The sequence below is a fragment of the Anabas testudineus genome, chromosome 16 (genome assembly GCF_900324465.2).
Source record: "Anabas testudineus chromosome 16, fAnaTes1.2, whole genome shotgun sequence".
In the NCBI taxonomy this organism is placed as follows: Eukaryota; Metazoa; Chordata; class Actinopteri; order Anabantiformes; family Anabantidae; genus Anabas; species Anabas testudineus.
In genome coordinates, this window is record NC_046625.1 from 19,144,230 (window position 1) to 19,172,177 (window position 27,948).

General features: G+C 39.5%; 1 protein-coding gene across 1 annotated transcript; it reads right to left on the reverse strand.

The window, feature by feature from the left end:
* Window positions 1–217: 217 nt before the first annotated feature.
* Window positions 218–27,935, reverse strand: eif3ea (eukaryotic translation initiation factor 3, subunit E, a). The gene is made up of 13 exons (XM_026371341.1): window positions 27,780–27,935; window positions 26,528–26,645; window positions 26,159–26,276; window positions 23,920–23,962; window positions 23,020–23,124; window positions 15,331–15,456; window positions 14,886–15,010; window positions 12,425–12,551; window positions 11,424–11,525; window positions 8,157–8,266; window positions 2,162–2,264; window positions 1,557–1,685; window positions 218–394 (listed from the first exon to the last, which is right to left on the reverse strand). The coding sequence occupies exons 1-13, from the start codon at window positions 27,867–27,869 to the stop codon at window positions 359–361; spliced, it is 1,332 nt and encodes a 443-aa protein (XP_026227126.1). The 5' UTR covers window positions 27,870–27,935; the 3' UTR covers window positions 218–358.
* Between the last annotated feature and the right edge of the window lie 13 nt (window positions 27,936–27,948).

Sequence of the window (27,948 nt, forward strand, 5' to 3'; positions counted from 1 at the left end):
ACGGTGAAGTGAACCACTAAAACACCATAAAACCAAACAGACTAAACAGCCATTCATCATCACTGCGCACACATGATCCGCATCACACACAGCAGTCGTAACTGTCCCACTCGGTGACTCAATGCGCACATTAAAACTTCATCAAGTATTACCGATACAAAAAAGTCCGACCACTCAAACCTCAGCCGTCCAGAAATAAGGCAATCATGGGTGAAAATGGTTTTGTTGGTCACTTTTATTAAACTGGTGATGACTTGAACCAAGTGCAAAACAGCACTGTGCTCCATGAGAAACAAGTGTGGGGTGGAAAGAAAAAAGATGCAACAATGAGTAGGATGGATCCATCTTCACTGTGTCACTAAAACCCACTTTCCTGGCCTGCCCAAGCTGGTGTCTGGAAGAGAAGCGTAAAGAAGATGTTAACGTTTTTTCTTTTCTAAATCACTAACAAAACTCCATCTTGGTGCTGATTATGGAAAATTAGAAAACGTAACATGCACGTGCAAGCAGTTAAGTGCTGACATTCTCCTTGTTGGGAGTGTGTAATGTGTGTGTTCTGCTGGGGAGCAGTGGGTGGCTGAGGGAGCTGACAGGGACCCTGAGCAGCCGGCCCAGATGGCAGGCAGTAAATGTTCTCTATACATAAGTGATTTGTAGCCTTGAGGACAGCAGGATGTAATAGTGCTCTGTGAGTTGTTTGCAGCCTCTTTTGTCTAATTACAAAAATCCTTAATGAGGGGGGGGGCGCTTTGCTTCTTTTTATTTTTTAAAAACCCAGGACAGGGTTATGGCAACAGATATTCAAACAATAAAGGGTAATTGAGCACATCAAAAGACAGCCATTGAAGAGCTGAGTAGTTAAAAAATGAACAGTTAACATGTCTTTGGTAACTCTGTGGCCTTGGTACTGTCAGACGGTGGGTGGAGGGACTTATACATCAATCTACTTTGACAGATGTCGAGTCCTGATGCAGTGGAGAGTGAAGCTGTGTGAAGCAACAGCTCACTGCTCCAGATCAGCGTATGGGCGTGATTATGACATTCTGTGTAGCTGTAGCACTTTAACAGTCTACATACCGCTAAAAATCACAAGGTCAACATCAAAAACCTGCTTAAATGGGATGACTGGACCCTGAGCCAGACATCTGCAGAGGGTCCTAAGTGCAGGGAACTCCAGGCTTTGAGTAATGTTCACCAAAAGCCAGTGTGAAGGTCCGTCTTATTTACGTTGCTGGGCTGAGTCACTGAGCTCAGGTCTCGTTTTATGGTTGTTTGGAATCTACCTTGTCATTAGGGCTTTGAAGGGCAATGGAGGGATGAAAGCTTTAGCTCTGTTAAACTTGCTCTTACTGGCTTATTTCGTGTAAAGAGAGCTTTTGTTGATGGTTGCTCATCAACATTCTTTAGCCTTGTACTACTCAGCTGATCATTTGAGGAGCTTTGAACTGCCTTCAGTTCATATTGACCTTCTAGCAATCTGATCAGAGAGCTGGTTGCCTTGAGCCGAGGGTAGTGGATTGTGTAAATTTTGTATGTACAGTATGTCTGTTACTCACCTCGGTCCTGTGGGCCTGCTTTTTCTCAATGTTCATGGTCAACATTTGGCTGCGAAATGAGAGGCTCTTGGTCTTCTCAATCACCTGTTGGTAAGGTGATATGGCATTGTTCCCCATGACCACATGGCCCTAGAAATATGGACAGAAATGGGCAATAGATTTACAATAACATTCAACAAGCCAATCACATTTCATTTTGCAGACACACCATCCTAGACACACCAGTCAGAGGCTTCCTATGCCCTATTCACATCTACTGTAGGTACAGCTAGATAATTCTATGTCATTCTGAAGGACTGGTCTATGATTTGTTGATTACAGAGAACTGTTGTGATGTGTATGCCAAAACATGCAAGTTCAACATGGAGCCTCACAAAAAGGACCTAACAAGGGTGAGATATTATTGTTCTCACTGCAGTCCTTACCCTTCAATTACAAAATCAGGACACGAGTAATGCCTCTTTATCCTTCTGAGCTCACACAGGAGGAGCTACTACAGTGGCCTCTGTGACTATCACCACTATCCCAAATGTGCAAAGGTTTGTTTAAAAAGCTGTGATTAACAACTTAAGTACTAAGCTGATTAATTGACTAAATGTATTTACCAGTTTGGAGTCTATCTTGGCATCCAGCCTGGCGTTGCGGATAAGGTTGACAATCCATCTCTCAGCTTCTTCAGGTGTCATGTTCAGTTTGTCTGCCAGCATGCTATTGAGAAAACACAGAGACATGGTCTGTCACCTGGGTATAGAAAGCGTAGTTAGGTCTGTCTAACTAATTCTAATTCATGAATCTCCCAAATTATGTTTGGAGGAATGATGAAATTCAAAGAAATCTCAGGTGTTTCTTAATGCATTAAAACCTGCTCCATGAAATATTCTATGCACATTCATGGTGCAAAGAGGAATAAATGCCACCAGCAGGTCAAAATCTTCACATAACCACTGAAATATCCCAATAAATAAATAAAACAAAGAAAACACCAATTAACATGGTCCAGCAAATAACTTTGAGCAGACAGTCATGATTCCCAGAGATTGTATCCTTGTGAGTTTGGTGATCTTTTCTTCAAGCACCAGCATAAGGTCAAAATTATTGTCAAATACTGTGATTTTTGACCAAATTTCTACAAAACCAATCAGCCTCACTTGTACATTGTGGTTTAATGTTAGTTTGTATACCTGAACCTAAACCACACATTAGCATTGCCATTGTAATGATTTTGATATTTAGCTCTAAGCACTGTGAGTAAGTACATAGCTGTTAGCATAGGTTTGTTAATTACAGAAAAATGACTGCATGTCGGAATAAGGACATTTACAACAAACATACTAATCTGAAGTTTCTATAAGCAGAGAACCATCGTTTCTTTTAATATATAATTCAAATACATTTACTGCAGCTGTTAATAGAAACTAAGTAAGGAGTTCTTTACAGAAAAGGAATTCAATTAAACTGGTCTGATGTCTGGAAGCAATACATACATGGGATATGTAATAGCACTAGATAACTCTTTAACACAACACTAGATTATGATGGATGTTGCGCATTAAGTGCCAAATGACTAGTCACAATTTATATTTGACAGCGTTAATAAATGGGCAGCATATTGCGCTTTAGGCAGGTGTATAACATGAAGCACACTCCAAAACACGTCTAATGGCCCTCTGCTAATGGGAGCTTGATTTACAGACTTGCATGAATAACTCAATTAGAAGTGCTGGGACTACCCCATGTTGTGACTCTCTGTAGTTACTTATCCCTTTATTATTTATCCCTCAGTCCAGGCCACTGAAGCTTTTCATGACACACTGGTCTGAACAGTGACTGTCCCTCAAAATGAAAACCAGGCTGCAAACTGAGTTGGTCTTTGATACAGGTAGACGTGGATGTGTCACAGCAGAGGGAGGGGAGGTACGAGGGTGGCTGGCATTCTTTGATCCAAAGCTTTCCCCAGTGCAGCTGGCTTCCCTTGTGGCTTTCAAAATAACCAAACCTCCTTTCCCCCACATTTCCTGCCCCGTTCCTCATGTCTGACCCCCACCACCCTACACGTCTGCCACATTTCATAAAAGGGCCCCAATAAATATTCTCGACCCCTCTGTGTAGTGCCACAATCACTACAGCAGCCCAACCTCAAACAGCATGCCTGTCCCCCCCGAAAACTGGACTAACACAAATATTGCAGTTACAAATTTGTCATTGTGTATAACGTTTGTTTGCTCACACAAAATAATAGGGGTTATAAGGCCTATATAAAAACAATTTACTCTACTAATTATCACTTCCTGGCTCATTAATCACATTTTTGAGACCGCTTGAGTAAGTAAGCTCAAATCTACACAGATGACACCACTTCTCATACAATGGTCATGCAAACAGATTCTACCACCACCATTACCGACTACAACAGTTGCTCCTCGAGTGTGACCCTATTTAAGGCATTCTTCTGGTGGAAAGTAATCTTTTTTGGCATTTGTGATAATGTCTATTTTGCCCACAAATGTTGGTGAAATAGTGGCAAAACCACATGAAGTAGTGAAATGATGTCAGTGTCTGGATGGGGCAATTAAAGCATAAACAACAAAGAGCATTACCTCAGCATAATGAGCACAAGGAGGTTTGGTCTCCAAGTGACAGTGCACATCTCTCAACACTTTCACCACACAGAAGTGATGGAGGAGGCAGATAATGAATGTGAAAAAAAACTGAGTTGGCTCATGTGGATCTCAGAGAAGCACAGGCCTGTCACTCACACCGATATAATCTTAACACTAGCACTGGTGGACGGCTGATTATACTTCAGGTTGTCAAAACCTGGAGAAAATTATGCTTGACAAAGAAATTGCTCCTATGCACCATTACAGGATACCTAGTTGAGAGAAATGCTGGCTATCAAATAATGTTTAAATCAAGTTTAAGTTGTGATGGATAACACCTGACCTGAGAGTAAGTCCACATTACATGAGTAAATCCATGAACACATCTTTCTCTCTCTGTCTCGAATGGTGTTTTTTGTAAGCTAAAACGAAGCTCTGTCAAAGCAGCCTCTGCAGAGTGTAAATCTGAGGCTTCTAACTTGGAGCTGTAAAATGTATAGGGGGAAATGAAACTCTGGTAGAAACACTTTTATCTGTACCCAAATAGGTGGTAGAAGTAAAGCAGCATTTTACAGTTACATGCACTCACTTGTTTTTTCTGGATGGACAAAAATGTGCAATTTGCTTGTTCTCCAATAATGTTCTCTGCTTGTTCTTTGTCAAAAACATAACTCGCATGCTTTACTGAAATTCTTATAGTCTGCTTGCTATAAACAGTGCACAGCAGAAAAAAGGAAATACTGTACAGTGTGTTCTATTGTCTTTTTAGGCTGGCTTGCTCCTCAGTCAGAGATTTACACCAGTTGCAGAGGTAATCGCAGAAACAATCTGAAACACCTGGTATGGAGGCATTTTGTTTTGGCCCAAAAACAGCACTAGAACATTTTTGCACACATAGTCTTGGGTTGTACTTTCATGATAACAGAAACTCAAAAAATTCAGTGTTTAAAAATAATTCAAATCAAACACAAACATACAACAAAACCCATCTACTGCATAAAAAAATAAAATCATGCTGATTAATTAACATGACAAAGCATGGTCATAGTACATTGCATTACAGGTGTATTTTGTATGTCCACCCTCATATCTTGCTCTACAGCAGTGTAAAAGCTACAAGAACAACAGTTTGTTCAGGGCACCACTATCATTTTCAGACATTCAGAAACGCTTTTCACATATTTTTCTAAAAATCAAGTAATCTAACACAAATTTGAATGAAATTTGTTATTGGTTCTGATTTTACCCGTGTGATTAAGTGATTGCTGTGCAGGGGTACTGGGTGTTTTGTTTGGCAATTCAGTAAAGTGGGGGCACATGTCAGTCAAGCCCAGGTCAGATATGATGATCAAAACAAACATGATCTGGTTTCCTCACTGGAGAGTTAAGCAAGCCCCTAACCCCTCTAAACGTGATCTGTGCAGCGTAAAACAGGAACACAGTGCCCCAAAAGGCCCAGGGCCGTGGTCTGTACCAGTCAAAGTCCTCTAATCTAATTTATAAAAGAAAGTCTGGCAATGTTTTCCTCCCAGGAAGAACATTTGTATATCAGAACCATTTTTTTTTATCTCATTGTCTCTCAAAGAGGTCTACAGCAGTTACCCCTACTTAAACCTCAGAATGAAAGTAAGAAAAGATGGGAAGAAAAAAAAAACTGAAAAAAAGAGAGATGTGAGAGGGAGCAAGGAATGGGCCGAACTTAAACGGCCTACAATACTGACATCCTTCGGCCCTTAACCAAGCAGACAGCCTCCATGACCATGGTTTTATTTTACACAAGCATGATCCTGTTCCTTAGGGGAGAGGGGATCGTTTTCATTTCGACCCCTTCCTCATTCTGCCTCTTGAATGTTCAACTTCAGGCTAAGTTAGTCTTGTGGGTCTCAACATCAACCTCACACTTGAAGAGAGGGGTCAGGGATTGTGATCTAACTCTGTTAGAGTGAAGAGGAGGATGGGGGGGTTGATTCTCCAAAGTAGCCCTCAAATGAATGCATTGTTAAACACTACCATATGATAGCGTTTGGGACTCCAAGCCATTTGGAGCAACCTCACTTTCGACTTGGGGTAAAATTGATTTTCAGGGAAACCGAAATGATCGTGTGGTCATTTTAATGACTCAATTGTGAGGTGGAAAGATCCTCAGTGTTACATCCAAATATACAAGACACTCTTTCCAACTACCAGTGAGCTGTTTGTGTACAAATAGAATCTAGTGTTGAGAGGAAAAAACTGCCCAAATAATCACGTCTCAAGCATTTACTCAAAATGTCAAAGGACAAGTGTGCATTTGAGGTCACAGCAAGGTCTCGCCACTGAAACATTCATGAAAGGACTAAGGAAATAAAGCCTGTAAATCAAACAGGAAAACAAAGCTAAATTGGAAACACACTTGGGACACTGAAAAGTCTAGACAAAAGGATGTGTGTATGTAATTACGAGGGCAGGCTGAATCACATTTTCACTGCCTACAAAACGTTATGTATAAGCCTTCCTTGCATAAAATAGCTCAATTATGCAAAATTCTTGTCAACTTTTTTGTCCCAAGCTTTGGGCACGATGCAAGTTAAATATCTGTGAACTATCATGGCCAACAGCTGTAAAAATGTCCTCATTAAAAACAGCCATCAAATTCATTTGAGTCTACACTTGGGCGCAGGGAGCTTCTGGGTAGAGGACTAATGACTTGGAATTTGGGTGTCTGTCAAAAGTTCTGTCCATCGTCATAACACCACCAAAAATAAACACGGAAATCCTTCAAACTGCCCCTAATATGAGTTCCTGCTTCAGAAACCTCAACAAACAGAGAGTGGAGGACACAGAAAAAGGTGAAAAGGAGGAAAATCACCATTCGACTTCCTCTTTCAGTATTACCACTAACCTTTGTGGTCCTTAACAAGTAAATGGATCCAATTGCAGCATGTCTGCCAAAAAGAACCATGACTCCTAATCAATTCCAGACAATCTGCAACTGGAGATTTCGACAGGCCCTGATCATGTTCCATGGTTCAACCTTGACTACAGACCTCCACGGCTCTATATAAAGTCAATGCAATCATTTTCGTGTCAACAGAAGTAATTTATTCCCTCTTTCCACTGAGCATCATGTGTGGACCATATTTGAAATGCAAACTTTACTTCAAACCTGCAGCAGTCACAGTGTAACCGAGAAGCAGAACACTACAGCTACAGCTTTCGGAAAGCAGTGGGAAATTTGTACTGTAAATTGATTAGAAACAGCGTAAACATGAGGCTGAATAGATGCGTAACCCATCACCAGAGATTAGATTCGGGACTACTAGGAGGAGAATTAATGGCTCCGAGCAGCGAGTGCGCCGTCATAATCTTTGTCACTCAAAAATGGATGTAAAGACACAGCCAAATCCTATAATCTTGCTTAATTGCACACAATTACGATAATCTTTATTTTTCTCTCCACTAATGCTCACTATAATTAGCATTGACTAAATTTCTTGGTTTTGGGGAGGCATCCAAGGTCAATTTTATTTTAACATTACTAAACAAAATTTTCAAAGAGGAGTATATACAGAACTACAGAATACTCTGACCTCCATCCCCCTGAAGAAAAAGGAGCTGGAATGTTCCTGTCCATTAGATCAGAGGGGAATGTCTAAAGCCATCTAAGACACTCCCCTTTTCCTGGAAGCAAACTATCTGTGAATTTGTCTCAGACAGGTGGTCTTAAAAGTTTAGTGAGGAGCACAACCTGTGGCCACCTGGAAACAGTTAAAACTCACAATACTTAATCCTCATGTTGTGTGCGGTCAGCATGGCTGTGTGTGGACGAGGAATAAACACTTATCTTTGAGGGAATTCCTCTAATCACAAATGCCATGTTCTTACTTCCTGCTTGCAAAGCCTAGTGATACAACATCCTGTTATTCTTTGGGGATATCTGTTTGAATTCTGCTGTGTAATATCTTTAGGGTTTAAAAGCAAGTGTAGCATAGGTCAGTTTAATATGTGTGGTGTAACAAACCTGATGCTAATGCACTGGTGAATTCTGCAGAAGGTCTCAAATATGAAGAGACGGGCGTTCTCAATAAAGTCCTCCAGGCAAGCAACCAGGAAGAAATCATTCACAAGCACCTAAGACACAGAAGGCATGTTACATAAGAGCAATGCATACATTATACAAAGTTGTTTGTTTATACTACTATGTCAAGGTGTAGGATTACAGTAATGCAAAACAGTCAAATATGCACAGTAGTCAGAGCTTTACTAATGAGGATAATAAAGCTGAAGCACTCAGATTGAACAGCAATTGTTTACATCTGTCTGCTTCTAGGAATTCATGCCTTACTCAGCTGATCTACTGAAATTCCCAATCATTTTTCTCTATTCAGAGTCAACAGGAAAGATACCCATACAGGCAACATTTAGAAATGCATTTATAAATTCATAAATGTTTAATTTGGTAAAAAGGTTTTAAAGATAAAAGTTTATTTGGTAACTCAGTAATGGCAGACCATGCAAGGTGCTTCAATTTAACCAAAAATCTTTCAATTCTTGGGCCACCGCATGAGACAGCATAGTAAGAAAAGGGCCACAGATGACCACATTGTTTGTGACTTATCACCAGTCATCTGGTTTGGTGGTTAAGTTTGAGCTCTCCTCTGAACGATCACCACATTTCACAGCTACAGTCATCCAACAACTGCAGCACAACCAGTCCAAATAAACTCACAGATGAGAGCAAGTCTTTTCAGCCGTTTCTATATAGCATCACCTGTGCCTTGTTACCAGTAAGAAATATGGCCTTGCTTGGACTCTTTGACATGGCTGCATGTGGCTGATGCATCCACTGTAAATGTTCTTGACCCAGCTATGGCCCCAGAGGTATCACTGTGTGAAATGCTCCCATTTCTCACTGCTTGCTGCATTCCAACTCTCCACTGAGTGCTATTTCACATCACAGACCTCCATCTTCAAAAGTTTTCTAAGAAATGCCAGTTCTTTGTTTGCTTAAGCTTAGAAAGCTGCTATCTGCCCAGAGTTCTGCTTGAATAAATCCCAACTACATGGTGCTATCAGGCAATGGCCATTTCAGCTATGACAACGCTTATCTAAGGCTGATAAACTTTGAACAGTTAAGTGCCCTAATTGCTGTCATCTGGGATTCAGACCACAAAGCCTAAACAAATTCTGAAAGAGGCTTGTTGAGCCTGTTTTGCGCAATCTGAGGGCCTGACTATAGGTAGGGCTATACTTTTCTTTCTTTGACAAGCAAGCATTTAACATCTGACAGTGATTCAGGATTCATATGGAGTGGAAAAGAAAAAAAAGAAAAAAAGTTACAGCCTCAACAGGACAATTTAAACCAAGTCAAACTCTCCATTTGAAAGTTATTGGCTCAAACTGTACAAGGTACAGTGAAATGAAAACAATACCCATATCTTGGAAATACAGCAATCAGTAAATAGATGGGTGCCACTCTTCTCAATTGCTCAAAACTGATGCATTACAAATGCTCATCGGGATGAAAACCCATCCCAATAGGATATCAATTTACATCAATCACTCCACACTCTGTGAAAAATCTTGTTACCTCTGAAATAATGTGCTTGTTAAAAGCTTGCGTGAGAATTTCTGCAGGGCAAAACAACTTTAACTTCAGACAAGACCACTTTGGGAAAATGCTTGCAGACCATCTTAGACTCTAAACAGAACTCCATGAGGCGGGGGTCAAGAGAGAGTTCTTAAAACTATGAGCAAGTGTTTAACAAGGTCGGAAATTTAGGTTGTGTCATGTCGCAGGTGAAATAGGACACAGCTCTAGGGTTGTTGACAGCACATGCCAGCATTTGGAGATGACCCTGGAGGTCTTTGTGCAGGAAATCTCTAATGCTCTCTTGGAACATGCTAAAGATTGTTTAATACACAGATTTTGTTAATCTTACAACTGAGTAAAAACAAATCCAACCAAAATTAATTTGGTTGTAACTTCGTTAAACAGCGAGTCCAGTAGAGGAAGACTCAGAGCTTAAAATAGACTAATATGAAATCAAACCTACAGTAGATCTCTGAATGGTTTATAAACATATATACCCCAGAGAAAAAGCTTTTTGATAATCCCAGAGGTTTTTCCATTTCAAAGATTTACTGTTGAGAAGCAAAAGCTTCAGAATGGGTCAAATAACAGGTCTTCACAGGTTCAAATTGTCAAATCATCTGGGACAGGCTATGACGGCTTAATATGATCAGTCTTGAACATAACAGGGTTTTCTGACTTTAGGCCATCAGTGAAACAGATTAATTAATAATATGTTGGAGGTGTGTTCCTGGTATGATGTCCACCCCCCGTATCCAACTGGAAAAAATGCAATATTTTAAGTTAAATATCTAAAAATATTATACACTGCATTCCATTGCAAGAGATTACATTAAATTAAATACCAGTGAGTATTTGGTACAGATAAAGAGCAGGCACAGGTACACTGAAAGTCAAACAGTTACTCAGTGCACTAACCTCCACATACTGGCTATCACTACACTTCTTTTCCATGTATATTCTTCATCTGTGTACTGTAAACATTGTTTGTATTGCAGCCAGGTTCTACGGAGAACCTGGCTGCAATGTGATCAACACAGTTTTTTTGGATAGACCTTAAATATAATTTAGCTTTAACACTTCAAATCATATCACAGTATTCACTATGTGATCATTGTAGTCTACATAGAAAGACAGTACACTACTTGTGTAACTAACTCACATCAAGAACTCTATTTGTATTTAGACATCGCAAACTAAAATTAAGACAAATTATCTTAATGGTGGAGTTACGATAGATCTCCATATGAAATCAGCGTCTGTACGCCTCTGCAGAAATTGTGCTTATAAAGCTTTAACTGTTAACTACTAGCCTGGTGGGTCAATTACAGGCCATAGTAAAGTCTGACAGCAGCCTGAGTCATACAGTGTCCAAGTGGACCTCTATATCTGACAGTATGATACAAGGCACAGACTATCACTGTTCAGTCTACACTGGACCCACGCAGAAGTCCAGCGAATAGATGTGCTGTGTGAACAGGCAGAGGGTCAGACACAGATTGCATGATTACTAACCATGTTTACTACAATGCTCAGTGTAAAAGTTCAGGAATCTGACCCATGAATCAGAGGTGCTGAGAAGACCTTTATATTTTCACTGAGAGGCGCAATAAACTACGTCCAAATACTAATTACAAGTTTATGAACACCAGTTTAAAATTAAATGTTGTTGAGGATACTGAAGTGGTTACTCACCGATTCACACTCTCTGAGTTTCTTCTGAGCACTGTCAAAGTCAAAGTTCACGTACAGGCACTCCACAAACTCTGTAATAGGATCTTTGTAGGTGTAAGATTCCTGAAATAATGGAATAAAATCAGTTAGAATAGCCAATTACATATGATGGTTTATATATCTATGTGGCTGTGATAACTTAAAAAAATAAAATAAAATCAACTTTGCTCTACTAACATAAGAAAAAAGCAGCCTTCTACAAAGTATTGTATTAAGGTCCTAAATCCTTTTGTAAAGGAGAAATTTCAGTCTTTGATTTTTAATAATTATGGAAAACATGCAAAACAATTTGTTATCAAGTGTACACTGGTGAGCAAAACTGTCAGTTTTATCGAGTTTAAATTAAATCTATGAGAAAATGAAGTGTCCAAAAGTGAGGCTCTAGATACTTCCTAAGGGCACTCTTTACTGTATACAGCAAAATGCACTGAGTCACAAGTTAACACAACTAATAAAATAATAACAGCGTTGATGGAAATACAAGCATGTGTATAGCTGTAAAAACAAAAATGTAAATCCTGTGACTATAATGGCTATGTAGTCCAAATGGCCAACTGCTGAGTGCAATAATTTATCAGGATCCGAGTAAAAACACATTCATATATACAGTTGCAAATCATGCTTACAGAAACCTGACCTAAGGCTACAGAGCAGAGAACACTGAGCACATGTTTTAGTGATTACCAACAACCCACTGAGACGGTGCTTGGATCTCTGAAGTAGCTTCTGTCATTGGTGGAGAAGGCATCGGTACATTACAGTCAGTCAGCTTATTACAATTTATTGAAAGGATTGGGTTTAAGGCTTCTCCAGCTTGGACCAAAACCCTAATATATATACACTGCCACAGAGTTCTTAAAAGGAAGTGTTAGCTGTGTTATTGGGTTACGTGGTTAGCTATTGACCTGATTACTGTGTACTTTTGATGTAAAAAAAAAAAAAAAAAAAGGAAAGTGTGTTACCTGCTGTATGACCTTCACCAAGTCCTTCAGAACCTGCCGGCGCTTACGGACATCCTTGTTTGTAATGACTGCTGTGGTTAGGTAACGCAAGATGTGGGGGCACATAGTCTGGATGGCATTGAGGTATCTGGAACGAAGGAGGATAAAAGTAATTACTTATCAGACTGATGTAAGCAAAGACAAGATCTTTACAAGGACGCATAATATAACATTTTGACTGCTTATTGAGCTTATGGCAGAAGAACAGAGAAAAAGCTTTTGCAGCTAAACAGATAAATGTCCTAACACAACCCTCACAACTGAACATGGATCTCAGCTTTGAGCCGTCTCTTTCATTAGTTTTCTATGAGAGGCTGGAAGAAAACCCTGGCAAGAAGATATAGATCAGTGAGCAGGGACCTGCCCAGTAGCTGAAACTGAATCCATCAGGGACCAATGTTTCAACCACAGGTCAACTGGCTAAGGGCTGAACACAAGAGACAGGACGCCGTTACAGGCTGATTCTAATCCCACACCAACTCTGGAGACAGTGTTCTGTAAAAACAACATGTAATGTCTGCGCACAAGCACATCTGCGCACACACACACACAATCACAACACACTTTGCCAACACTGCAATCAATTGCCATTAGATGTATCATCAAAACTCCTTATAGGTTTTTAAATATCCATCTTGGAGCTTGACCCTGCACTCAACCCCGAACTGACCAAATTAAATCAGAAAGGAGGAAGTGGAGTGGGCTCTGTCAGGTGTCCTATAGTTGAGTCAAGAGGAACACATAGTGTTCAGAGAGTGTGTGCCAACAACAGTTTAATTATCTGAAACAATTAAAGGGACAGGGGACCTGTGGCAGTTGTGATGTCAAAGCTAAAAACAGCAGTGAGCTGTGGTTTTAACAGAGCTCTCTCCCTCCATGCCTTTGTAGTTGCCTGGCTCCATTGGAAGACCACAACACTCCATGCTGTGTTCCTGATTAACTGACACCTACTCACTCTCTGGGGGGGCTCCAATAGCAAGCACTTCTGCATGAGTCACTGTACCATATCTGAGGGCATTCACCCTATCCTACTTTGGGTACTTTTTGTGAGTTTTGAGACAACAAGCATCACTACACTGGCTTGCTGAAGATGCTACTGATGCCAAGAAATCGAGTACAACTTCAAATTTAAAGAGACAAGGTCCCATATCACAGTTCATCTGAGAAAGAAAATGCAGTTAAACATTTGAACGAGTGATGCAGACAACCAAGCTATTGGGCATTTATTGCAGCAGAAGCATCTGTCCATTTTGCACCTGTGTTGAAATTAGCTGCTGAGTATTGTCAGGGGTCGTACAATCTGTCAGTAGTACACAAACAAAACCTTGGTCCAACATCTGCTGACTGCAGGGGTAATAGAGGTCAAATGTAGAGCTGAAGGCCAGCCACTGGTCACCAACTTCAGCCAAAGGAAGTAATGGTCAAGAGATGGGAAACAAGAGCTAAGCCAAGCCTCAGTGGGGAAAACATGAGGTTTCTAGACTGTGAAACTGCAAAGCACACAAAACTACCTCAGTTTGTCCACACAGATGGTTGGGTGAGCTTTTCATGAGTAATTATTGGGCAGGCCTCCTTAATCATCTACAATAAAATTAAAAACTGAGCAAAATTCAGGGAACCAGACATTTGAGTGTGCTGTGTTGTGGTTGCCTGTCACACAGCCTGTGGAGGCCAATCATCTGTACAATTATACAAGCCTGCAATCAGAACGGGGGAGGGAGCAAAGACATCAAAATAGGTGGTGTGCAAATTTTAACACAGTGTATAAAGTTTCCGATCTGCGATACACATGGCCTCATTCTCGACTTGGAGAGTAAACAGACCACACGAAAACACACACTTCTGAAACCACTTTAAAAATACCAGGCAGGGTTCATGAAGAAGCCCACCACCCAAAACTATGTTATTGAAGCAAATGGTTTTCTCTAAATCAAGTTCATGCAATAAAATGACTGACCCTCTATGTAAATCCTTTCAGGATCAAGAAGTAGTGAGGATGTAGAAAGCAATTTCTAATTTAGTTTATTTTTAACCTTGGATTTATATTAAAATACTAAATTACTAAGTTTCAGTAACACTAAATCATAACACAACACAATAAACACCAATACAAATGATCAAAACATAACAATAAAACAAAGATAAGCAACAACCATACAAACCTCCCAAACTGCACAAAGAGTTTTTTTTCTAAAATGCCAAACACAGCCAATTTTGGTGAAATATACTAATGCATTATTTATTATTATACTGGACCACTACATGCCAATTTCACTGTATCATGATGGGTACACAGACACATGTTTCAACAGAACTTTTCTGTGGGCCTTTTTATTTAGAAATTCCTTGCATCTTCTTAACTTCCAGGTTATTCTTGGAGTAGTTTCAACTTCTAAAATGTAAAAATATAAATTGTACTTACTGTGGCTGATACAAAAAGAGCTCAATAATATTGTCTCTTCCCTTGGGGTGGTTGAAGAAGACAAAGAGAGACCAGTGGATGAGCCAAGTCCTCTGCTGAAGAGACTGAAGAGGGGAGCTGACAGACTGGACGGGTCAAATACAGGAATCCAGGTAGGCGAGAGTGAAGGTCAGTGCAAACAAAGACCAGAAGAGAGATATTTTTTAAATTGTAAATTTGTAAGGAGAAAGTTACAGTACATAGAAGCAGTCCTTTTCTTCAGTAACATAATCAGTCAAATACAGACAGCCACTCCATACTCTAGTCTGAGTTCTTAAATAGTCAGACAAGTAAATGTGGGTAAGGAATAAAATGCCACAGCAGAGCTGTACTGAAAGTGAAATGTCAATATGGGAGTCTATGTAATAGAGATGCGGTATCAAATTCTGAAAAGTGGGGCATTTACGTTGTTATCGATAGTCTCTCTCAGGCGGGTGAGGTCCTCCATGGCTGCCTCCCAGTTCTGCATCAGGATCTCAGAGGCAAGTTTGCCCCACAGAGAGTTCAGGGCATTCCTGTCTGTAGATGGGACCTTAGGAACAGACAACATGGGACACTTATATGTGATGCACAACATACAAAACGTTCGTCATTACCCGACACATCAAATGCTGACAAAAGTTTTTTTGTTTTACATCTAAAACATCTGCATGCATACACAGTAGGACCAGGCTTAGTTTTTGTAACACTGCTGCACAGTGGAGTCCCTTTTTCTTTCTTTATACAGGATAAATTATGATTTTGTAAGGGTGTAGAGCTTGACAGAAGAGGTCAAATGGATAATGAAATTCTATTTAGGTTAATAAAATAAATTTACTTCATTCTCAGTTTTATTCCATAGTTTTTCTTTGATTTTTACATACCATAGTACCATTGTAGCATGTTGCTTAAGGATCTACTAAGAATAGAAGTGTGATGTTGTTAAAATGATAAGCAGTCTAAAGGAAACACTGGGATCTGGGGGTGGTGGGCCATTTGTTGTTATATTTTAATTTTGTTGGCTAAATGATTAGGCTATACAAATGCCCAAAAATTTATTATAAGACTGAAAAATCACAAAAGAAGAATTACATAGAAATATTCTGTGTTAAAACGTGACATCAGCTAACTAGTCAAATCATGATGCCATTTTTGCCAGCACGTTAACATTTTTGCAAACTTTACTCTGCTTCACACGAGAAAGTTAAGTGCAATAATCTCCTATCATTAACTTGAGTAGCTCTGGACAACTCTTTCATTATCACAAGGTAATTAGGATGAAATATGAACTGACGCTAACAAGACACATCTTTGTGAGGATAATCACTCACAAAAATGTTTCAGGCTACCGTTTCCGATTTCCAGAACAGGCTAAAACAAACAAAAAGAATCAAGTAATGAAACATAGGTTGAGAATGCCTCTGAACCTCAGCCTCAGCAGGGCAATCACTCTGTAGTGGACATTGGACTACACCCTTGGGCTCATGGGAAACTCTGTGCCACAGTAGTTCACGATAACACCAAACACCAGACGCAGTGACATGAGTCAAGCAGGAAGTCAGGGTGGGTGTCTGCTAAGCGGTCAGAGAAACCTAGATGCTAACCACACACCCCCATACACCGTCGGACAGCCGCTGAAGTGGACTGAGACACGACAGATGCAAAAGTAGAGGAAACACTAAAAAAAGACCAGGTTTCCACTGGAACCTCACAAATTGGTAAGAATAAAAAAAACAAAAAAACATTAAGTTAAAATTATTGTTTGGTCTTATTTTTACTTTGTTAAACAATAGTACAACAACATGAGATGCAATAATATGAGATAATGGCAAGTAAGTGAAAAATATTTGGAACATATCTTATTAAATTTCCCCAAAGGAGCACACAGTAAGACAGTCAAGTCTACACATCCATCCAGTCAAGGCAGCAGAGTTTTTCTGTTCATGGAGCATGTCCCTGATGGTTTTTTTAGTCCAGAAATCAAAAGAATGATTAGTTATGTACCATGGCTACACTACCAGTATAAAGGTCAGCATTTCATCTGATGAAGTGTTTTGTTGTTTTGTCTGTGTGTTATTTTTCTTCTCTCTCTTGGAAGTCCCTGTCTGCTACGTTTGGCTGACCTCCAGGTCATTATGGCAGCTTTCTCCACACACACAGTCTGGCTTTCACTAGTGGCCACGCTAGAAAAGTTTCAATACCTGGGTTTTTCCAGCAGTTACCTTAAGTTTCCATTGGTTTGTGAAATGGGAACATTTTCGCTGACTGACCAGCAACAATAAATTTACTGTGCTGGGGATCCGCTGGGATACTCAATCTTTATTCTTAACATTCAATCCCTGCATTAAGTGATGATATGAATAAGTTGCTCTTTTCGGGCTAGGCCACACCGTAACAAGACCTGAGGCATGGATTTTGCAAGGCTGGCTTCCTCTGTTTAATTGACTGGGTTTCCCACGTTAAATGACTTTATGGAGCCTCACCTCTCCCATACGGGGCAAGGAGAAACAGACAAGGGGCTTGTGAGGATGGGAGGTCTAAAAAACACAGGGAAGAGGGGAGGGGGAGAGGGTAGTATACAAACTCCCACTAATGAAATCTATTTCTACCTTTTCTCCTGTCTAAAAAGACTTTTGCATTGTCAGAGTAAGTATTTCTACAAATCCAACAAAAAAAATGCAACTTTTAATGATTACTGCGGGTTCACTATGTTGGTGAATCCCATCATCGTAGGTTAATGTTCCTATTTAGAGTTGTTAAAAACCTGCCAGTGCCCATAAAAGGGCATGAGACTGTAGAGCTGTGTGCATAAGGGCAATCTCATATAGAAACTGAAAATAGACGTGAAAGACAATCACTGGACTCACCAGAGTTCTGAAACTGACACAATGATGCACAAAGTGAATAGTAAGTTAGCATCATCACCCTTTCTTTACAAACATGTCAGCACTGAAAAGTGTTTAAGTATGGTCTTGAGTGTGTATAGAAACACTGGTGTGTTTTTATAAAAACTGTAAGTAGCAGTAAGTAAAAAATTCTCCTTAAGAATGCTTGAAGTAGCGCTGAAGGATTCTAGAGCGGCTGTCAGTCAACTGACTGGGATATGAACGGTGTTTGCAGTACACAAAGCCAAGAATATTAGTGAACTGGGGGCCATTGCCCATAAGGAGTGGACTTGGATACCTCAGAAATCCTGCCAGAAGCTGGTATAAGAAGTCTGGCTGTAAACCACATTTGCACCAGCTTCTGACAGCCAAAGGGTGCTATACAAAGTACTGAGGACACTTGTTGAATAATTCTGCACTAGACATTAAAAGTTGTACTTTGTACTGCATTTATAGGAACCACTTGAAATATTAGCTGTATTGAGCCATTTAAATTATTCTTGTTTGCAAACAGATAAAAGTTTAGTAATTCTGTCGATACATCTAATTTAGTAGTTGTTGTTGTAAATAGTCTGATCTGGTAGACATTTAGTTTTTAATTATGTTTGTCTTTGAATAACATATCTTAATTACACAACTTTTGACTGAGTTGCAAAGTCATAAACAACTGGTGTTTGGCCAGTGGGACGTGTATAGCAACCTTTTGCAGAATTGAATTTTTTTGGAAAGGTGTGGAACATGAAAAGTTGATTGAATTACTTGTCAGCTTGTCTCAGATGAAGTTGTTCCTTCTAAAGATTTATGCACATCAGTGAAAAAGAACAAAAAAAAAAAAAAACAAAGTAAAGGAGAAGAGGCAGAGCCACTGCCAGGTTTTTCAGTAGGGGACACTCCAGGATTGTGAATGTGCATGACTTGCCAGAGTCACTGACATCTCAAAGGCAAGAGACAATACAGTGCAGTATCAAATGCCAATTAGTATAGGAACAAAAGATGTTCTTAATGTTTTTCATTCTAATGAATAGACAAAATGTTGATCTTATTCCTGCTCATTCCTACAGGGGTGGTTTTGGCATGAGTCCTGGCTTTACCACAAAGCTACATGCTGAACCAAAGACAAACAAAAGCAAAAGGACAATTGAATGACATTTGGAAACCACAGACTATGCAGGCTGGTTTCACTGGTCTTTGCAGGACATTCAGTTAGGTTGAACTTAAGAACACTTGATGCAAAATAACACCCACTAAATTTCAGCTGGAAATAAATGTCAACAAGGTCCCTTTGAAAATGCCATGCATATAACCATGGAACACTTCAGTGTAGATGACAACTGACATACAGGTGAAGAAAACACTGCACATATTACATCGTGTGCACTTCATAATAAAGAACCTCACAGAACTCCAATGTTTAAGGCAGTCCGTGTCAAAGTCCAGGTAGGCTGTTTCTTCCCCAAATTCTGGTACCATTGGTAGTTTAAAAAAAAATTTTTTACCATTAAAAATGTGGACTCCTTAATAAAAATGTTCCATATAATTTCTGCTTCATGGCTTGTTGCTGATGATATAACACAAGTCTGATAACTACTGGGGGCAGCTGCGGGTCAGGAGGTAGAACGTCCACTGGACTCTGCCAGCGAACAACATTGTGGTCCCCTCACTTCACCTCAAAAGCTCCGGGCTCAACTTTTCAGCTCAACCTACCCATTCCTGCATGTTCAGCAGCCTCACTCCCAATTTTCAAAAATCTATTGAAAACAGAACTATTCCGCAACTTTCTCTGCACTTAAATCTCAATATTCTTGCACTTACACCTCATGAAACAGAAACAGTTCTTCCAAGAGCACTTTAATGTTCTTCTCCTTGGCTTAGATATGTTGCATGCATTTTACCTCACTTTGCTTTGGATACAAGAGTCTGCCAAATGACTAAATGTAAATGTAAATGTAAACTGTCTTCTACCATTCATGGAATTGGTTGTTCAATTCCTGGCTTCTCCTGTCATATGTTGTGTCCTTGGGCAAGACACTGAAGCCAAAGTTGCCCGTGGCGTGGCAAGTCTGCAATCATTTTGTGAATATGGGTGAATAAGAAGCAGTGTAAAAGAGCTTTTAGTTCCAATAATGTAGAAAAGCTATATAACTGTAGACCATCTACCAATTACTGGGGTATTGGCATTTCTAATGACTGAGCCCGTATTACAGTATGTACTGCGTGGATGTACAGAGCTTCATATTGAGTAGAAACAAGCCATTAGATTTAGTCAACAGTAGATAAGCATCTGCTAAATGATTCAGCTACCTGTACTAGTCTACCTCATTTTTGTAATTTAAGACTAGCATAGTACAGAAGGTAAAACTTAACATTCAATGATTCTTTGTTCAAACCCTAAAAGGGTGAGGTAGTACCTTTCACACAATTAAAAACACTGCATTATCTCATGTCAGAAATAATACATCTACAAATTAAGTGCCTATGGACTAGGAGATTTTAGCAATCTTAAATGTAATGCAAACTACACTGAGTGAAATGGATCTAACAAAATTGGGAACGTCAGCTTTGACATTTGTAGACTGATCAGTGATAGCACCTACTCAATTGTGGGTTACAAGGCAAGTCAATACACAAAGAAAACATTTTCAGTGTGCGTGACCCAGCTGCACCACTACAGTTGTAAACTAGGATCACACTGATCAGTTCATTTCATGAGGCATTCTAACTGGATGGTTAATAGCAGCAGTGAATACTGTAAGCTATCTTTAAACTGAAAACGTAGTACTACTATTTTGAAGCCACAATAAAAGATATCACCATCCTTAGTCATATTTTGTCTTGGCCAGTCAAAAATCACAATGTATACCCACCTTCAGACCACTAAAAGGTTTTCAGCCTTTTGAAAAGAAGCAGTTAAGCTGCTCCTGCTCCTTATTTGTGAGGGCAAAGGGAGAGAGAAACCACCTCTTTCTTATGGTGGAAATGGGGAGTGTTCATGTGCACGATTGTGCTCTCTGTGAACAGTTATTATCCTACTCTGAAAAATATACAGTACTTTGGCATTATCTGACGTTTTCAGTTAAAATTATTATTCAATCAACTTCTGTGCATTGTAAAAATGTTAATGCCCTCAGCACATCATTTTAATTTTATAACATATAATAATAAATATATTATACTTTATTTTTACCCCCATCATACTCACACATCCACCAGAAACATCGTGCAAAATGTGTGCTACCCTCTTGATGTTAACTAAGAGATGCCTTGCATAACTTAAGCACATTATAAGCTCAGAATTCGTGACAAGGGACTCTCTAGCCACAGCACTCAAATCAATAAGATGTCTACTCGGGCCCGCCCCGTGAGAGGACTACAGACAGATTATGCAGTCCACCACTGATCACTTGGCCTAGTAAAAGATCCTACTCAACTCCCACAGCAGCCGTCTCCTCCTAATACAGAAGACGTGCAGAGAATTGAATAGGCAATGACGTAAGCTTTTCACATTCAATTACTTACAGTGGCAAGAAAAAGTATGTGAAATGTCATAGTTTTCTGCATTAATTTGTCATAAAAATGTGATCTGCTCTTCGTCCAAGTCAAGAGTTTAAAAAAATACAATGTGCCTACAATAATAACACAAAAACAAATCTGATCTTTCATGTCTTTATTGACAACAACTATAAAAACCTCATAGTGCTAGTGGAAGAAGTGTGAACACTTTTAATAAGAAAAGGGTTCAATAATAAAAATTCAATTGGATTTAGGTATTAGAATACATGGAGTCTTGTTAAGAAAATTAGTTTGGAGGGGTGGACTAAAGCCTCTTGAACTGACAAAAATCACTTAAACTTTTTCAGTTGTCCGCACAAAAAGAACAGGCTGATGTGAGCCATACCTCGCCAAAAGAAGCTTTCAGAGGATCTACAATCAAAAATTGCTAATTTACCAGAAACTAGAAAGGGTTACAAAGTGATTTCAAAGACTTTAGAAATTCACCAGTCTATAGTTAGGCAAACAATCTACAAATGGAGACAGTTTGGGACTGGGTAAAGAAATAACCCTGACTCAGAGCCAACGATTTAAGGCATCATTGAAACTAGCATTTGTGTTCATAAGTCTTCAGAACATAAAACATTGAACAATCAGGGTGTCAGGACACCACAAAGGTGTAAAAGTACTAAAAAGAACACTGCATGCCTGACGTTTGCCAAAGAGCACATTAACAATGCACAGCAGTATTGGCAAAAAGTTTTGTAGACTAAAGTTGAACTATTTGGAAAGAACACAGCACTACATCTGACATGAAAAGATCACATATGCATATATGCATATCATGGCGAAAACATCACCCCAGTCGTAAAGTATGGTGGAGGAAACATCATGATTTGGGCCTGCTTTGCTGCATTAGGGCCTGGCTAGAAGCTAAAGATGAATTTCCAAGTGTATCCAAAATTCTTCAGCATAATGCAAGAATGTCTGTACGTAAGCTTAAACTCTGTAGAAGAGTGATGCAACAGGACAATGACCCAAAACACCAAAGCAAGTCCTCAACATAATGGCTTCAGAAAAACAAAATCTGCCTTTTGGAGTGGCCAAGTCAGAGCCCAGACCTCAAACCTATAAAGATGCTATGGAACAACTTGAAGAGAGTCACACACGAGATGTCCAAAGAATATGGCTAAAGCAGTTCTGCCTGGAAGAATGGGATAAAATTCCTCCTGAACGATGTGCAAGTCTGATCCACAGCTACAGGAAGCCCCTGGTTGAGGTCATTGCTGCCAAAGAGGGGTAACTAATTCCAAGGTTTCACATACTTTTTCTACTGGCACTATGCGGTTATTATAGTCGTTCTCAATAAAGATTTTCTTTTTATGCAATTTTAGGCATGTTATATTTGTTAATACTGTTGACTTAGATGAAGATCACATTTTTATGCCAAATTATGGCTGAAAACTATGAAATTCTAAAAGGTTCACATAGTTTTTCTTGCCACTGTATAAGTTACTTTCCTCTCCAAGCATTGGCCTTTTGAGGAATTAAAACATTCTAGCAAACATAATGTGATGTCCAAAATTTATATTTCAAGAGAAATGCCTTATCCTAGTATACAAATGAAGATGGTAAAACACTCCAGGCACTCTGTTAAGTATGTTGAGGTGTACAGTTATCAGCAAACATGATCATTAATGTAAACTGGTGTTGAGTGCTTGTAATAAAAGCTGAAAACTTACCAAGACGCGGAAGAAGTATAGATACTCTGCAGCTCCAGAGTAGTTTCCGCACTCATACTGGAACTTGGCATATCTGTACAGAGTGTCCAGGTATTCCTGACGAAACTTTAGAACAGAAATACAAGTACATCAATATCACTGCCAGACAAAATTTAGGCAAATCTAATTTTTATATTTATTTGTAATGATAACATTTTCCTGCTGTGGTGGCACACCACTGCTAAATAAATATAAAGTGAACATTGTTATATCATATTAGGGCCATTTTGATAGGGAGGCGAAAAGAATATTTAGCCTTTGTAACAAATCTGCCAAGAAGTGGTAATGTGAACCTAATTAGTAATGCACAAGCATTTATAGGGCTATCTTTTCGAGCCTACTTGTTTTCCCAAAAATTAAAAGTTCTTCCTGTTGTCCAGTATCTAAGAACTGACGTCAGGTGATTCACCAAGATTCAGTATAACCGTGACAGGCAGCGAGTGCTCCAGGCTGCCCAATTCCTTCCCATAGCAAACTGAGGGGCCCTGAGCCTGTGCTGTGTGGAGGTGCATTGAGGACAGCATGCAGGTCAGCGGGATACCGAAGTGGGAGGGGACCAACGGAGGGGAGGGAAGCCAAACATCACGGTAAATATAGAACCTCCGGCATTCTTGCGGCTCTATCCACGAGTCCCGAGTTACTCAGTTTATTCTTAACAATTCACCACAGAATGTAAAGGTCCGCAGAATTTGTGCAAGCCATACAAACCCTGAAAATGAGTTAAGGGTTTTGGGAAGTAATTCTGCATTTCCCTGCTCGGCCTGACCCTCCCACTTCGCCCCCAAAACAACCATGGGTTCACACAGCAGCCATGGGAAACGTAGTGAAGAAATGAGATGTCAGCAAATCAGGAGAACTTACGTTATGTTTTTCTGCCAGATAGTCAAACAGCATTCGTCCGTCTCTGCAAAAAATAAATAAACAAAAACAAAACAGTTCCTGGAGTTAGATGCCATTTACCATGAGACGTCATTTGGCTAACATCCTGGAGGAACCCCCATACAGGTATATTTTTCACCTTCTGGTCTAAATCAAGAGCCTTACATAAGTGGAGACTATTTCACTTTTAAAACAAAGTGATGGGCTGTTTATTACATTTGGTTTGGCTGTTAGAACTCTATTCCAGCCATGTCTAACAAATTATAACTGCTGAATAAAGAGAATACTGATTTCTCAGCACAGTCTCTCTTTATGGCTTTCTCAAAATAAAGGAATGCACAAGCTTTTCTAAACTGTTGTATCCCAACTCCATTTTACAACTTTGCCTGTGACCTAAAATCTTGGTTTTTATGTAAACACCACACTGAAATATGTGTGTATTTAGTGAATTTAATTTAGTCTCAGGCTGGACTCTATAAGCTTTATGATAACTTTTCTGTAATGTGGTAGGTCAGCATGCTAAGTATCATAGAATATGCATCCAATAATATGCAAGAGCCACTCATTGTTAAGCTAACCATATAAACTTCATTACAGATGCATTGCTTGGGAATGGCCCAAAAATATTATGTGCAAAATTTACATCTGTTCAATATAATTAATACATTATCCTTTGCACTTCTTATTAGATTAAAGCCAGCTGCTGTCCAACAAGTGGCAAGTGAAAATGTCTGCACAGCATTACTGCCACCTTCTGCATTGAAAAAGTCAAGAAGCCATCAGCAGCATATGACACAAAAGTGGTCTCACTGAGTTAGTGTGGATCTGTGTACATTAGCACCAATAGATAGGACATAGGTTTCAAATATCAACGCATTTCTCAAATTCCACACTGGGCGATCGCTTAATTCAGACATGCCAAAAAACAACAAACAACTGCATCAAGTATAATTGAGTCCATAATGGAGCCCTTTGGCTTAAGAGAGAATGCTTCACTCAGTGCATTTATGTGGACTCAAGTAACCAGGGTACTGAGAGAAACAAGGTTTCTATGGTAATCGGGTATCACACTTACATGCACTCAAGAAACCTGGTTACTGGAAATCCAAGTATACATGCATGTCATTTCTCTTCTGCCCTGTGCAGATTTTGCAAGCGTGATACTCAGATTTTAGCTGTATAGAGAAAGAAATGACGCTTTCTGGTCACTTTTCCTTTCTGTCTTTCTCTCTCTCTTTTTTTAAATGTGTGTTGGGGATGTGACGGACAGCACTGTAAGAGAGAGACACACAAAGTGAACAGACAGGTAGTCACAGCGCTCCTATTTACAGCTCAAACTGTCCGAATTAAAGAAATGCACAGTGAAAAGTGACTAATTTAGATGTCTATGGGAGACTTTGTGTTGATGTGTGTCAGTAGCCTTTGTTACGCACATGCGCTCTTGCACGATTAAAAACTCTGTTATGTGTTAACATGTCATGTGTCTGTAACTTGGTTACTTGAGTGCATGTAAACGCATTGATTGACCCAAGATGCGTTTCCTATTGTTTTACCAATTCAGTGCTATGAAAAAGAAAAAAAAAAAAACACAATGTAAAACTTAGGACAGAAACATAATTCCTCAACCAAAAGGAACATTTCCTCTTTAGTCCGTGCTGACAGCGCACTAAGAATAACAGACATACTGTACTGTATACCAATGCTCTGATATCTGGCATTAAATCCCATGTAACAGTGGCTTAAATAAAGAAATATCTACATCCCAACTAAACTCATAATAAAACAAAGCAAAAGTGCTTATGATTAATTGTGTACATGCTCGCCAAAAAACAAAAGGAAAGCGATAAAAAATGAATATGGTCAAACCATTTTAATCACTGTAGACTACCAAACATCTTAATAAAGTTAAAACTGCTTAATAAAGTTAACCATAAAATCATATGCCTCTCTTTTTTTTCATCTGTCTTTGCTGACTGCTGAATGAAAGCCCTGAAAAGGGTAAATACATTTTTCATTCAAAGTGCAGTCCCACAGAATCTCTTTGTAATGCTGACGTGCTGTCTACCGTTTTAAATAATAGGTTTTATTAATCCTCAAAGCAAAATAAAAAACAAACAAAAAACAGCAATACATTTCACAGTCTTACTACAGCTACTCATGTTCTGCAACAGTTTAGGGAAAATAATACTATTCTTTATTTTCTTCTAATAGCATAACTTACCTTGTAGACTGCATCTGCCTTGTTGTCTCAGGATCCTCGAACATTTTCACAATGGGTTCGGTCTCTGACTGCAGCTGCTTAAGCTGGGCCACAACCTCTGTCCTCTTCTCCCTCAGAGCTGTACACAGGGATGATAAAGAAAGCCATTAGCAACAACAACATCTTAAACCAACACATGCATCCCAGCGCTGAAAACACTATAAAATGAAGTTTACTGCTAAATCAATCACAAATGGAGTAGGTGGTGCAGTTCAGCAGCTCTTTATGATGTATATCAAATAACATTAACATCTTCCTTTGGTTGGTGTGTGTGTGTGTGTGTATTAGAGCCGGAGAACTAAGGCTAGGGAGTGCAAGTGCACCACTTACTATGAGGAATTTCCTTGTCAGGAAAAAGGCTTCTGTACACATCCATGGCAAAGTCCACCATGTTTGTGTCACTGAGCAGGTCCAGTTTTCCATGAAGCAGCTCTTGCTCATTGTAGATCTAAAAACATGATACATAATAGAAAACAGAAATAGGGAGACAGATGTTTTTGTAAATTAGTATTGTACGGCCAGGAGGCTATCAATAAGTCACAAAGACTGATAGATCGGGTTTCCAAATGTATTATTTATTACAAAACGTTTAGCCAATAATGACTTTATTCCATTTTTCCACCCGTAATCTCTAGCACTTCATTAACCTGCCCAGGCCTTCATAGTCATGTAAACTATCTTAGTCTTGTTCAAAAGCTAATTATAATTATATAGGAGGCCACAGTAAACAGTATTAGCTAGTACTAAAAAAAATCACATTTACTGCTTAGCAATAACTCACAGTGAAACAGTATGTTATATCACAACTCAAAAGTCACTTAATCAACCCTGCTTAGCCTTGTGCAGCAATTAAGCTAGAAGCTAACGCAACTTCGAGCAGACGCCTTGGGTGTGTGCTGGCTCTGGTATCTTCATTAAAGGCTGGGGACAATGTTAAAATATATTTTCCAGCTGTTGGACGACACTTCAAGTATTAAACCACAGGTGAACCACTTCTATCAGCTTGTGATGTTTAGCACTACCCGAGAAGGATAAGCTAACGCTAGCTAACAGTTAGTGGACGGTACGCGTTTCATTCTCTAGTTATAATGGGGGCGGCAACCTGTAACGTAACGTTTTTGTGTCAACACCGCAAAACAAATGTATTATACATTATTATAAGTTTTTCGATTTTAGGAAACACACGGTCCTACAATTATACATGAAACAGCGCACCAGTCGTTACACGTGTAAAGCACTGATCAATAGAAAGCAGAGCTTCCGGTTCTGTAATCTCAAATGTGAAACCTTAAGAACTCATGGTAGAGTGCCCAATATTTCATATCGTAATGTTTAACCGTGCTTTTATTAAGCGCTTAAGCTTTGAAATGTTTATCAAATGTGAAATTGTGGCCTGCTTTTATTTTGAAGGCACCAACCGGCTTCACTCCGGTCAAGTGTGTCTTCTTCACGCAGCCGCGGAAAATGTGACCAGCTCCGTACAGCGCACTGGGCTCTATTCACGGTTTAAAAAGGCAAAAGCAGTGCACGAAACCCGTCAAACGTGTAACATGTAGCGTTTATATCTTAATGTGTTCTTTACCTCTTTGACAGACAGGAACTCCAGCAGAGGAAAAACGAGATGACGGTCTAAAAAGTGGGCAATTTTGGTGGTGAGGTCGTACTCCGCCATCTTTGCTCTGGGGGAAGGGAAGTGGAATGGTGATGCGGCGGGATACAGAGGAGTGGACCAATCAGCGACCTCTCAGCAT